Genomic DNA, 15,055 nt, shown 5'->3' with positions numbered 1-15,055 from the left:
ATGCTTGTTTTGACATATGACCAGTAGTATAGACCTTTTGGCGTCACCTTCTCTCTACTGCATATGTCGGTTGCAGAAAGTGCTATTGTGAGCAACAGGTAAACCAACAACATGTCTTGTTGCTGTCGTTTGCACTAATCCTTTTAACAAACAAGACAAAAGCCTGAAGTTTTACTGTCAAGTTGCACTGGAGACATCTCTGGTTGCAAGACATCAGGTGGAGCGACTGGAACGAGCAAATGATAAAAGAAGCAAGAATTTGCAGTGCTCACTACATATCAGTTAACGATACGTTCATTTTTGGCCTCAGGTAACAAGCCAACATGAATGAACTAAGTATTGCAAGTAGCTTAGAAGCTAATGTACTCCGGTTGTTTTCTAGTTGTGTAGAACTTTCCAGCAGGTATGGAGCATCTATATTGCTAATCTTTTATTGTCCTGTTTTTCATCTGTAACCGCTCATCAGCACCTGTATGCTTTGTTGGTTTACAACCTATTAAAGCTCACATAGAGTGGTCCTGTTGCACACATATGTGAGTTATGGAGGTCTACTTACATACATACATTTTTTTTTATGGTCAAAAACCTCTTAGTTGCTGTAAACGAGCCGATAGAAATCTTTCTTTTCTGACGCTGTTCATCAGCCGCGATATTTCAGACTGAAATCTCGCCCCCAGAAGACAGAGTGTGTTGTGCTTGGCCAGCCAGCGTAGAGCCTTCCCAACTGTCTTGTGATTGGCCAATACCCGGAAGTGACATAATCAGCACACCCGCTCTCAGAAGCACAGCTCCCCCCTCTGGAACGGTGGATGCACTGCTACTCATTATCAAAACATTGTTTTAACAATGTTTAAAAATAGCTTCTTCACGACTCCCCGCCGCAGTCCCTTTTATGACATTGACCCGGAGTCAGACCCAGAGTCAGAAGACACTGATGCTCGTGAAACACCTCCACAACAGACGTTATTTTTCTTCTGTGGTTCAATGTACGCAACTGGATGTGCCCGGACTAGTGCCCGGAGCAGGAGGATCTGTATGGCGTCATTATAGTGCCATATTCCGCGAGCATAAAAACATAATCAGCGAGCAGAAAGACCACTCTCCGCGCGCTCGCGAACACTCTCCGCGCGCTCGCGAACTCTCTCCGCGCGCTCGCGATCTCTCTCCGCGCGCTCGCGATCTCTCTCCGCACGCTCGCGGTCACTCTCTACGCTCTCGCTGTTTCTCTCTATAACTTCTGCTCGCTCGACTTTGCTGACTTTTGGCACTGGGGGGCGGGTATTGAATAGACGTCCCGTAACACCCCTCCTTTCTGATTGGTCACTTAAACGCCTGGGTCAGAGCCAATCCGAGGCAGAGTAGGGCGGGTCATCATTGCAGTTGGTGGCAGAAGAATGTGATTTAGAACGGCGGACGGAGATGTCAGAGAAAAAAGTGAAAGAATGAGTAGTATAAATAAAATTGACTTTTTCAAAACTACTCATTCTTTCACTTAATTAAAATGAAAAAGAAAAGGACATTTTAATAAAAATGAAAAAGACAAGGAGATTTTAATAAAATAGGTTGATTGATTGATTTATTATTCTTAACATGAAATGCAAATGCATTTCAGTTTAAATGTTAGACACGTTTTGCTTCCATAGAAACTGTTGGAGCTATTTATTTATTGTTATTATTTAGTGCTGTTTAGTTTAGTATTTTTGTTTAGTGAGTAGTTAGTTTTGGTTATTCTGTGCAACAGTGGCCTTTTGATTCACATAATTTGAAGTTTGATTTGAAATCATTATTTGTTTGACAAACGGCCACTACAGAAACTATGGGAACTATGAAAGTCTAGTCTGTTTTGATAACCCATGTGCTTTGATTTCAAGGAGCCTCCATCCTCCCTTGAAGCAAGTTCTTAATTTAAATATCTGTCTGTTCCTCTACTTACTTATTTTTTCTCCGTTCTAAATCACATTCTTCTGCCACCAACTGCAATGATGACCCGCCCTACTCTGCCTCGGATTGGCTCTGACCCAGGCGTTTAAGTGACCAATCAGAAAGGGGGGGTGTTACGGGGCGTCTATTCAATACCCGCCCCCCAGTGCCAAAAGTCAGCAAAGTCGAGCGAGCAGAAGTTACAGAGAGAAACAGCGAGAGCGTAGAGAGTGACCGCGAGCGTGCGGAGAGAGATCGCGAGCGCGCGGAGAGAGATCGCGAGCGCGCGGAGAGTGTTCGCGAGCGCGCGGAGAGTGGTCTTTCTGCTCGCTGATTATGTTTTTATGCTCGCGGAATATGGCACTATAATGACGCCATAGATCTGCTGTTTACGTAACCGGACCGGGTTTTACGAGATCTCGCTGAGCCCGAGATTACAATAAAACACATCATTCTCAGCAGTGGCTGAACTGTTTGTTTCGAAACTTCAGGGCTTCATAAACAAGGTAATGACGCATATACACTCTAAAAAACAGCGTTAATTGGAACTTCCGGTCTAGGTCTGCTTTAAGTAGTGTATTAAGTTCTGTTTAGAATAAAACCTCTTTAAGACACTCGCGTTGTCCACCGTATTTGTTCTGGTCGCCCTTCCCAGACGGTATTGAGCTGTAGGAAGCAGCCGGTAAAAATCTGGACAAGTTGTGTTGCTAATACAGTAACTGTTCACTTTTGTAAGCATCCAGAGTCGTGTAGGACTTTAAGTTCTCTTTGGAATAAAGACTCGGAGTGTGGATCAGGTATGAGTGGATATCGGGCCACTGCAGAGGGGGCCACTTTGTCTCGTCATTTATCCACTCAGTTGCCTAAAGCATATGGGTCATCAAGCTGTATCACAAGCTGGCGTAGTACGAGGAAAACAGCTCTCATTTTTTCTTTAGCCGTCTGAATTCGTATATGAGAGCCGGCTAACTTCACGACGACACTGCTAGTTAAACGCTGAGTGGCGCCCTTCTTCATCCGCACTGTTTGTAAACAACCAAGAGCCCTATAGTGACATATGTATTTTGAGGCTAACTGTCATATTGATATAGAATAGAAACCTTCAACAAAGCTGTACACCAGATGTGTCTTTCGCGGCTGACCATGGGCAAACGTCGGCCACATTTCATGCAGCTGACAATTCATATGAAATTGGGACAGTCCATGTTTGTGGTGCTGTGATGCATTTTGACAACATCCAGATGATGAATCTATGTCTCAATCCCGGGGATGGGTCCTCCCCTGTGTGGATTCATCGTCCATTCGTTGTTTTTGTGAAGCAATTTTACAACAAGGCGTGTGGATAAATGCTACTTTATATACAATATTTCACACAACTTTGTATTTAATTTTAGACACATTTATCCAGGATTAGTGAGACACAGCTCTTGTGTTTTGTACCTGTACCTCTCCTCCTCTCCATTGTCTCTCCTCCCTTAGTAAATTCAGTCTCAATCATTTTGTCTGTGCCAGTTTCTCTTATACCTTTGTGTCAGCATTCTAGCCTTTTCATGGTAAGTTTTACATAGTGTGTTAAGAGCCTGGATTATTGGATATTGACTCTGACTATTGGACTTATCTTTGCTGTGTGGACGGATTCAGGTACAGGTACAAAACCTGAATTGTCATTACAGAACTTTCACCTTGTCTCCTTGGTGCAGTGTGATAGGAATTCATACTTTTAATTCAGAATGCACTCTGGTTGTAGTGTAAATAAGAACCTATAATAATTTTGCATTCTAAAGTAAAAAATATTATTATTGTGTAGTTATATAGCAATGCATTTTTAACCTCTGATCCACATTATTTTAACATATTTTAATATGAATGGGGCTCAGCTGTGGAATGCTTGCCCAGTCAGATAGACATGTATGTGTGAGCTTGGACAGTTACCAGCTTCCTCTCAGCCTGCAGCTGCTTGAGTATCAGCAGTTGGTCGAGGACTTTGTTGGAAAGAGCCTTGTTGATTTTCCCTCTTGATTCCTACACAAGATCAATATCTCCCCTGGTCCTTTTAATTTTTCTTTACTTTCGAGGGTTAATCGTCAACAATGGAAAGCTCTGAGGATATCAGGTCAACCTGCTATCTAATCCTTTCATTCGTACAATATACATGTAAATGAAGGCTGTTGACAAGACCTGAGTGCAATCTTCTTCCTGACTGACACTTCATTTGACTTAATTTGGTGTTAAATATAGATTCCTGCTCCACCCTTCGGATCTTTTGGCTCCCCAGAAGAACAGGCTCTTATGGCTCCCAAATGGCTCTTTACATAGTCTTACTACTATTTTATTCTAATTTAGCAATTATTTGTTTGTGTGTTGGTCAGCATGTTTTATTTTATCAATTATGCAATTTTTCATGACAAAAAAAATGTTACTATTTATGCTTTTTTTATATATATATTTTAATCAAATCTTGTAATGAACAACTGAACACAGAACCTGCCCTAACCAACCAACCTAACCCTGCACTGAGCTTTGCAGTTTACATTATCTTTGAAATGCAGCCTTTTCTTTTCTTCAGGAATACACAACTCTGGCCATATATAGGTCACATCTTCAGACTTTACAAAACAAAATATTTGTTTTCTTAGGTGTCATAAAAACGAGCCAAGCGAGCATTGAGCTGTGATGTGCTTGCAAATTTCACAAATTCCATCCCATTCCAAAAAAAATATTTAAGTACTTTTTGCTCAGGTGTGTTTATATAGTTGGTGAAAAAAAACACATTTTCATCAGATTGCCTATAGGTTGTGCTGGAAAAAGGGGATATAAGACTCTATCTTGCACAAATAGCCTCTGTACATACGTTTTAACATAGTAATGCAAAAAAAAAGCAGCCTAACTGCTCTGTGTTCTGGATCCTCTGTCTCTCTGTCCTCTCTGTGTACCTGGTATGTACCAATACACTTGTTGTCTCCAGATAGTCTGCCCCATTCCATATTTTACATAATGGTATGATCCTATGGCATGTCCTTGGCCCACATGGTTTGTCTGTCAAAATAAAGTCCCGCCCCTGCTTGCATGGATTCTCAGCAGAAGATGCGGATCTTAGACCTGGCTCATTATTGACCGACACATCACTAAAAGCAGGTGAATATGGGTATCTAGTAATGCAAATCATCACAGTTTAGTGTAAATTACTTAAATTATACTTGTATGATAAAAAGAAAAAATCTGTATATCTACTGCCTCTTTCTGGTCATACAAAAGCTACTGCATTCAAATTTTACCATTGGCTAGTTAGACCTTGCTTGCATCATGGTACACTTTTTCATCACTCTCTTGTCCAATCAACTCAGGGCTCATTGTCCTAGACTACTCTCCCTTGTAAACAGGAGATATTAGCGCCTTGTTAGACAAATTGGTGCAAGATTTCATAACCATGTTCTGCACTGTTTAAAAGAGGGGATTTTTAGGGGAGTTAAAACTCAAATGCAAATATGCTGCATGAGAGGATGCTGTGGATTTAACCTTGTTTTAAATTGCATATTACATAATCACATAATCATGTATTTGGTTTGATCCTTCACAAGATGAGGAGAAGGGGTGGTGATTGCAGACAATAGAACAGGGGTCTACAATATTTATTCCCATGTGTTTTCAATTAGAAGTGCATAGTGATATCAGAACAGAGTACATGTTACTTCTTAGTACATGTTAATTAGTTCTATAGTTTTTCAGTATTCCATAAAACATTTTATCCTGTGAGGAGCCAGAAGTCAATACAGACGTGGTGATCTCTGCTCATGAAGTTTAACTGTGTGTTAATAACACAGCTAAACCCCACCCCCTCCCCCCCACATTTTAAAATAACCCATAGGATCATCTTCAGTTAATTTCTTTTGTATGAGGTAAACAGTTGTTTCAAATGTAATAACATCATATTTGAGAGGTTGTGAAGTCCATGTATGTGTCCTCTTTGAAAGTATCACACCAAAAAGCGAAAGGAGCTACGAAATAAGAACTTTTATTCATAATATATTCATACTTGTACACAAGTAAAATAAAATGCATATCTATGGTTCCTTTGCCATTTCCATAAACAAACTGTGAGCATTCTTTTGGTAAATGTGATCGATTCACCCTTTCTGTCATGAAAATACAACTGAAACTGGGGAAGGAAAAACATTTGCTTTTAGAAACATAAAAAAACATAACATTACCCAACAAATGCATCACTTTTATTAAATAATGGGAGGAGATCATTTATCTTTATTGAACAGACCCAACATTCTTCGTGTGCATCCTGTCTCTGACTTCCTATTTTTTCTTTATTTTTTATATTTGTCTTTTTTTCAGTCTTCCGGTGTCCTGTCTAAGCGGTAAAAGCTTTGAGGAGGGAAACGGGGAGGAGTCTCTGAAGTTTAGCTTAGACACAGTACAGTTAAGTACATAGAGAACAAACAATTGTGGGCACCATTTCATTATATACATTGGATCTGTAGTGTTCTGTAAAGGCATCCATTATGTTAAATGTACTGTAATGTCTTCATTATTGTTTGTCCTCACCCGTGTTGGGCCATTCAGACTCCCTGCTTCTCAGTCACTGCCTGTTATAGATGTCACTGCATCTTCTGTATCATTGTCATGAGCATCAACAATCTTGAGTCCTGTATTCAGAGTGAGATCAGCTGTCCTAAGACATGGCTAGAGATATCCAGATCAAGGGAATGAAGAAAAATTGAAGAGCTTGTAGGGTCGTAGCCTGGCTTTTGTTGCATTGGTTGTCTGATTTAGGCTTTTTGACACACTTCTTTTTCTTTTTATTTGAAGCTGTAGATGATTCCACATTGTCTATGAGGCCAGGGTCTACATTATCCAAAGACTCATCCAGGGTGTTGGACAAGGTGCCAAGTGGTCCATCATTCTGCTTGTTCTGGGTCTCATTTTTCATTCGTCCTGGTTCTTTGAATTTTGTCTTGGACATGTTCTCCTTCTCTTTAAGGGGGTTGTTAGTGATTTGGCGGCTCTTGCCAGACAAGATAGAGGACTTGTCGTTATCTCCGAGACAACACCTTGGGATTGTTTCCCCCAGAGGATTTTCAGTTGATTGGAATTTCCCAGACTGTGCCTTCGAGTTGAAGAGTCCGGTCTGGATTTGAGGCATTTCCACGCACCCCTCCAAGTCTTCACTTTTTAGACGTTTTAAGTCCTTACCCGCCAGGAAGTCAGGAACGTTGCACTCCAGCTCAGAGCTTGAACCTTTGAAACGTTTGAACCAGTCCCATAAGGTCCTCGCTCGGCAGTCACAGATCCATTGGTTACCATTTAAACGCAAATATTGGAGGGATACCAGGGGGTCCATGACCTCTCCTGTCAAGACAGTAAGATTATTGAAGAACAAGAACAGGGATTTCAGCTTACCAAGATCATTAAAAGCTCTCGGTTGGACATAGATGACCCGGTTCTCATGTAGCAGTAGCCGGTCCAAATTGATTAATCCACGAAACATGTTGTCTGTCACTATCTTGATCTTGTTATTGTGCAAGTAGAGATAAGTGAGGTTGGCAAGGTCCAGAAAAGTGTCATCATGCAGGGTTAGAATGTTGTTGTCCTGCAGGTAAAGGTACTGTAGGGAGAACATTCCTCGGAAAACCCCAATGGGCAGCTCTGACAGGCCACACCTGTGCAGATGGAGGGTGTGCAGCTTTGTTAAGCCCTGAAAGGCTGCAGTGCTGATGGTGCGTAGATTACTGTTGTCTCCAATGTCCAATTCCTCTAGCCTTTCTAAGCCATAAAAAGCTCCAGCTTCAATGTAGCTGATGTTGTTGGAGTACAGCCACAGAACAGTGAGATTGTGGCAAGAGCTGAAGCTGGTGGACCTCACCACTGTGAGCTTGTTGCTTTGGAGGAATATCCGCTGGCTCCGCACAGGGATCTCAGTAGGGATGGAGAACAGTCCTTGTTGTTGGCAGGCCACAGTGGGCCTAGGCTCGCTGTAGCACACACACTTGGCAGGGCAGCTGTCAGTTTGAGGCACAAGGTTCAGCCACATCACCAGAAACAGGAGTCGCCCTCCTAAAGACACAGAAAACAAGGCAATTGATGAGTAAATCATTTTTGTAAATAGTTATAGGTCTAAACTTGTCACATACTGCAAATATGTAATACATATAGCACATCAACACAATAATTATTATAGGGATTGAGAGTATGTGAGTACAGGTATCAAAACATTTATCACACTGCAGACAGCAACAGGTTTTTGTTCTATGTGACATATGAACTAAAAACAGCTGAAGAAACCTGTAAAGATAACGGCCATTTAAAATTGGGTGTGTGGCTTTTGTGTTGAATTAGCTTGCAATAATGGGGCAGACATAACTAATGTTGTTGCAGCATTCTTGAGGCTGGCATTCAGCCTGATGCTGGAGATAAGCTTTCATAATAGATTGATGCCTGAGACCGAGGTGGTAAGAGGGCTACAGATGGCCTGCTAGAGTTTCCACTGTGCAGCTGAGACTGAAGCATTTTTGTGAAGTGCAGCATGAAGATGAGCTATACCAGAGCTGTGGTACCACTCTGTGAGGCTTGAAGGATTATTACACTTGTTTGCCCAGAAGACATCCATGTTTAAAATAAGGCATATTCCACATCCTCAGCCATGGTTCAGATTAGCTTATTGCTCAGCACCATCAAACCATTATAATTTAAATTGCCTGGATCATTACATGTGAACCATCACCTCTGACATGACTCTGCTGTACGTACAACTGAATGAAGTGCATATGTCAGGGCTCACACAGGAATGTGTGGTATGGCCATATAAAGGTAGGTACAGCTCCGAATCTCGAAATCCTCTTTAGCCCTTGTCCTTACTGAGGGGTTTCCAATCTCCGCTCTCATGCACAAGAGAGGGATCCCGGACTCTCAGGCACGGCATGTAGTGGAATTGTGAAGAAAATGCATGAGTCCTACGAGGCCCTTCCTCCATCATCAAACTGCTCTCATTCCCCTGCAATATGTTTTGGTACAGCTCATCTCTGGACCTTGTTAAACGGTGCACTGGTGTGGCCTGACAGCAGCCCTCTGCTGCACTTTCCCTCCGGTCTCTCTGCTCAGCCGTCAGACTGCCACCGAAAAGCTGTCCAGATTTTTCCACTCTCTCTGCATCGCAGCATTTTTCCCTTAGCACTGCCTAACAATAGCAATATTTTATCGCACAGCACTTTTGCGTCTCTCTTCTGCCATCGCCATTCTTTTCACCCTTATGCTGTCTACTCATTAACAGGCTATTTTCACCGATGCATTGCATGTCAAAAGCCCGGTTTGCTCAGCTCTCAGCATAATATGTCATGTCTGTGTTAGCAGCTGCTCAATGACACCATACGCCCTGCAGTGTCATCAACTCTATCCCAATTATTTTTTTTTTTCTCCTCGCTAACAGCTTCTTCACATCTGTAGCACACTGAATGCATTAGCATACAATATGTGTCATACATCAATCTGGCACTATTGCATTTTTTTTTCCACTCTAACCACACTTCTGAGTAACCTCTGCATGGCTTCACATGGCTTTCCCCCTTCTTCTCAAGAGATTTACATTGTATCTACAGCGTACACAGCTGATGCATGAGTTGTGTTCTGATCTTTGCACTTTTGGTTTAATTGACTATGTTGTTGTCTTAGCGTCAGATCAACAGCATAGGCAAGATTACATCAAAATCAACTCTTTTTCAGCTGTTAGTTCTAATAGCTGCCGTTGAGTTGTTGACAAAACAACAACAACATCTTAAAATACAAGCGGGTTGTGGAGGAAACAAATCTGTTTCTTATCGTCTTCTACCAGCTTTGGTTTCATCGCTTATTCTTCCTCTATCTGCTTTAAAAGAACATGGCTCTGAGCACTGCAATCCCCTCTCACTTATATTACTGTACAATAGCAACCATCACTGTGTTTAAGGGCTGACAAGCCTCTTTGTTTTCTTCCTGACTGACACTGTGGCCCCTTAACTTCTGGGTAAAGAACACAATTTAATTCTCCTCTCTCTACTCCTTGACAAGACCAATTTACATTGAAAGCCAAATACAAAAATATGGCAATGGGGGTTAGAGAATTGCAGTATATATCAAATAAAGTGATGCATCATCCTACCTTGAGTAATTAAATTAACTGTTATAGATATAGTAGAGGATCTTGGCCTCTCTGTGTCCATTGCCGGTGCCAAGGACTGTAAGTGAGAATATACGATTTTAACTCCGAAAAAGCTTTGGACATGACAATCTGTAAGACTAACAGCCTACTTACTTTAATTTATATGGATTTGAAAAAAAAGGGGGCAAAGGGCAAAATACAAGAGTGGTATGAGTAGGTTTCCAAAAAGTTTCAAGTCTATTTGTATGCAAGATGCAGATGGAGGCAGATCTCAGAGGGAGAATGGACTTATCAAATCACACAAAGCCACACAAGGAAAGCAGATCCCAGAGGCTGGACTTAGAGAGTGGACCAATCAAATCACAAAAAGCCACATAAGCCAAGGCCGAGGTAAACCTGCTCTGTGCTGGGCACTGTGAGCACCGAGTGCCCCCATAAGCAGAGCAGTTCACCTCCTACAACTTCGCTGCCAAATTATATAATATGTCATATCTTGCATGAATCCACATTTTAAAATAATAAATGACAGAACACATTTTATTTCTCATTCTTACTTCAATTGTGTGTTTTCTCCAAGGACGTATAAATACATACAGTCACAAATACAGACACCTCTGAGATGCACCTTCATCTTGCAGAAAGAGCCTTCATGGCCATTTCCTTTCCTACATGACCAAATCACTTAACAAGACTCCAGGCTCATTTGCACCTGTCTGGCATGTGTAGATCACTTGTGTTACCCTTCCCCGTGCTCTGAAACCCACAGTAAACCTCAGGTCATGTTGGGACAAGAACAGTCAAAAGACCTCCAATTCATCATGGTGGCTTTACTTTGAGGGGCTGGGGGATTGGGCAAGGACAGCTAACATGACAGTCTCATCCCCTTGGTCCACAGTGGAAGTGATGTCTCTGTCACAGATGAATCACAGTGGTTTTCCAAAGGGACCTCCTGCCCCTTTTCCTGAAATCATGCATTATTATGTTCCTCACAGGAAGACCTGCGTTTAAAATAGCAAAGATCCCTCTCTGTAAGGTCATGCATCTTGTGTGAACACATTTATGCATGCATTTATAGTTTTTTATATATATTATGTTGAAATCCATAACATAGGAAAACTACTGAATGTGACATTTAAATTAAGCAAAATGTTTGCACATCCTGTGCAGCTGAGTGCACCTGGTTTGCTGATGAATGGGACTCCACCTGTCTTTGAACCATTTAGGCCTATTATTCTGCAGTTTTTGTCTATGTTGAATTTGTTTCCTCTCTCAAACCTACCATCCAGTCTGCTTACCCATCTGGTGCATAATACCAGCAATTAAATCTAAGCTCAGGCCCACTGTTATGTGATTACAATTGGTACATTACTAATAACCCTGGTATTTTTTCACCAAGGCATTTTTCACAGTTGGGCGCGATACGGCAGATATTTCTTCAGAGAAATCCGTCCGCTGTACTGACAGACAGACTAGCAATCATACCACAAAGTCAATGTTGGGTAAAATGGGTAGTGATTCATCAAGTTTGTTCAGTTTTTGATAAAGTTTATAACAAATAATTATATACATGCAACAATCAGTACATCTACTTCCACCGTTGGAGTGTTTGAAAGGTGACATTTGGTTACAGTGTTATGGTAGAGCAGAGGAACATTCTGTTTAGTTTGAACCTCATTTTGAGTGAGAGAATTGCAGAGAGATTGGATGGTTGGGTTTATTCAAATTGAAAAGTTTGTGGTCAAAATGCGACATTGGCCTTTTTATAATGACAAGAGGTATTTTTTTTTTCTTTCATTTGATTTCAATTCAGTTTTCAATTCAATCTCGGTCATGAAATATTTTGATTACATACTTTGATGCCTGCCTGATTTCATTTCCTAATCCTAAATTTGACATACGTTAATAAAGTTCAGGTTTAAGTCATTCAATAATCATAGAGTTTGAGGTTTTTTTCAACCCACTTACCACAGTAAGGCACAGGCACACACAAGAGTTTGTGTTTGCCCTTTACAACATTTAGGTACCAGATGCAACAGTGTTAAAAAAAAAGATGCCCACATCAGATCAAACAGGTTATTTAGGACATGATGGGACTGGCAAGTCCCTTAGCTAACTATGGAGGGGGCATCAGTGACGACTTCGGCATGTCGATGAGGACACAATTGGAACATGAACGGGTGGAGGGACAGCTGAGGTTGTGTTTCACACACATCTGACACAGCACTTGTCCAAGCAGATGGCTCATGAATAAGTGTAGGAAGCAGCAGTTGGCTGGCAGAAGGAAAACAGACTGTGTGGAAAAAGACCATCTCTATAAATCCACATGTGTACACACATGGAAGTGCAATGAAAGAAATGTAATCAATACCAATTTACAAGCTGGAAATATGTGCCTTGACATAATGGTGGCTTTGACACATAGGTTGTCATTTCTCATGACAGAAAAGTGACAGCAGTAACAACAGGCCCGATTGTGAGAGAAGGAGTTTTTAATCAGATGGCTGTCTGATCGAATGCTTGTTAAAGTGGAGAATAACTGGAAATGAAAGTGGAAGTGAAGAGTCCTCCATTTCAACAGTACTGTAACACTACAGTCCTTTTATGCCACTTTTGAGGGCAACTTCATCACAGTTCATGGCCAACTCATATGTGCTCCAGTATGACAGCTATATCATTTACATGCAGACACTATAATCACCTTAAAGAACATTATATTAATCTTAACACCAACATGTTGTGTTCCCATTGAGTCTCAAGCAATATAGTCTAACATTGAAATTCTTCCTGCATAATGGATACTTTTACCTGTGAGATCTTGAGTGGTGTAAATAATTTATAAGATTTGGGTTGCATAATTCAAAGTGATAATTGCACTTTTACTTAAGATTGGCATTGGTGAATTACTTCCATGTAAAGTTTGATGACATTTAGAGATGTACAGAAAAAGAAGATGAGTCCATACCAGTCCAAAACACATGGAAACTGGCTGTTAGTAAAATCAGTTTTATTTTGTTTTAGTCGAATCTAAAATAGCTGGGTTGCAGTTACATGTGCTTAAATTCCACCACAGTTGATTCATTATTGCATGATTGCAGCGTGCCAATGGATTAGAGTGCAAAATGGCACATTTTTCACAATTTTACTGTGTAGCTGACTGCAAACCAAGTCACCCTCAGTGCTGCTATGGCTCAATGTGAATATTCCATGGGAGGCATCGGGAGTCAAGTCACCTATGGTTTTGCAGAGGGTACAAAATCCGGCTTTGTGCCCACCTCCACATGTCACATGGCTAATTTCCACATGTGAATCCATGACTAATTCAAGGGGCTGCAACAATGCAGGCATCCACTACGCACTTGTATCAAGCCATGGACGACCTACTTCTAGTTTTGAGTTGCGCGGGAAGTGCTGTTTTTTTTTTTTAATGATTATATTTTTATACATTATGTGTAAAACTTATTCCTGTCCACACATGGCTGGAGAGAAAATACATGAATAAATTAAGCTCAGCTGTAAATAACACTTTAGGAGGCATCCTTTATTTTATTGAGACAATGAAAATAATTTTCATGAAAAGCATGATAAAAGGAAGGAAATACCCCCTTCATTTACAGGGTAACATCATTCATTATTCTCAGCAAAGAATAATCGACTACTGCCAATTTGGAACATGGCAATGGCACAACAGATGTTTTAATTATATAATTTTCTATATTTATTCATCTATGTATTTATTTCGGGGGGGGGGGGGGTATTCTGTTGGCAGAGAATGAATTGAGGTAATTAGAAAAACTCTATTCCAATGACCTTCTGATGATAAACAGCTAATTTGCAAAATCCTGAAAATCATTTTTTTTTTCATATAATGAGGATTTGTTGTTATTTTATGTATTTGGTGGCAAATTAGAAACATATTTATATGTAATCTTGCTAAATCATATACACATTTTGTGACTGTTTTGTGCTTAGGCTCGCGCTGGTCTTCGGTAAGGTAAGGAAGCATGGTTGATGTCTGAGTGTCTTATATTCACTAAGGATGGGTAAGTCAATTGTTTTTTTGAAATATCTTTATCCTTTTGAAAACATGAGGTGTTCAAAACAGTCCATGATGCTCTACTCACAGTCTCTCATGCAGTTGTGGGGCTCTCATATCAACAATATGAAATTACACTGGCATGAAAGCAAATGGGCAAGCACAATGCACAATGAATCACTGCTGGATTATCTAAAAAGGATAACAGCTGCGGTAAATGTCGGATGATAGTTAGTAGTCATGTTAACTCCTCCTCTCATAAAGTGTCAGCTAGAGAGGGAGAGAGCAGTGACATCGCCTACAGGCAGCATCATAGTGAGAAAACACTTCGAAGTGGACCGAGTGCAGAACACGCTGCAGTGGCTTGTCTTTACTATAGGCATACTTGAGCTTTCAATTAATGGTCTCTTCTGTTTTCCAGGCCTTTTTATATTTCTCTTTTGAGAATGCATTTTGTATGAGTTTTTAATTGGGGAAAAAATACATTGTGGAAGCATCAAAAGCTGCCGTAGATCAATTGATTGTTGAGTCTCATCCCCAGATCAATAAATCACTAGTCACAGGAGCAGGAGGATCTACTGTTCAGGAGACGGGATCTTTACCTCACGATTCCAGGCTTTTTCAGACCGCTTGCAGAGCCCCGAGAATACAATAAAACCCAGCGTTCTTAGCAGTGGCTGAACTGTTTGTCTCCAAATTTTAGGGCTTCATAAACGCGGTCATGGCGCAGATACACAGCAAAAAACAGTGTTAATTGGAAATTCTGGTCTATGGGCGCTTTAACATTGTGAGAATCTGTCCTGATTCCATCCCAGCAAATGACACAAAACAAGACACATGCTCCTTATAATAAAAACAATGTGAGGCTCCCCATCTTTGGCACTCTCTGATGATATAGTCTCTCCTTTTATGTTGCCACAGTGAAAGTTGTTGTTGCCAATACTGAAATAATTACCATTCTT

The 15,055-nt window shown here is 40.8% G+C and overlaps 1 protein-coding gene across 1 annotated transcript; it reads right to left on the bottom strand.

Moving 5' to 3' along the window:
* Positions 1 to 6,601: 6,601 nt before the first annotated feature.
* rtn4r (reticulon 4 receptor) lies at positions 6,602 to 7,960 on the bottom strand (the record flags this gene model as incomplete). The annotated part of the gene is made up of 1 exon (XM_083904869.1): positions 6,602 to 7,960. One exon carries the CDS (start codon positions 7,958 to 7,960, stop codon positions 6,602 to 6,604), a length of 1,359 nt encoding a protein of 452 aa, XP_083760995.1.
* Between the last annotated feature and the right edge of the window lie 7,095 nt (positions 7,961 to 15,055).

Source organism: Microchirus variegatus (assembly GCF_963457635.1).
Source record: "Microchirus variegatus genome assembly, chromosome: 18".
Classification (NCBI taxonomy): Eukaryota; Metazoa; Chordata; class Actinopteri; order Pleuronectiformes; family Soleidae; genus Microchirus; species Microchirus variegatus.
This window is presented reverse-complemented; position numbering and strand designations above follow the sequence as displayed.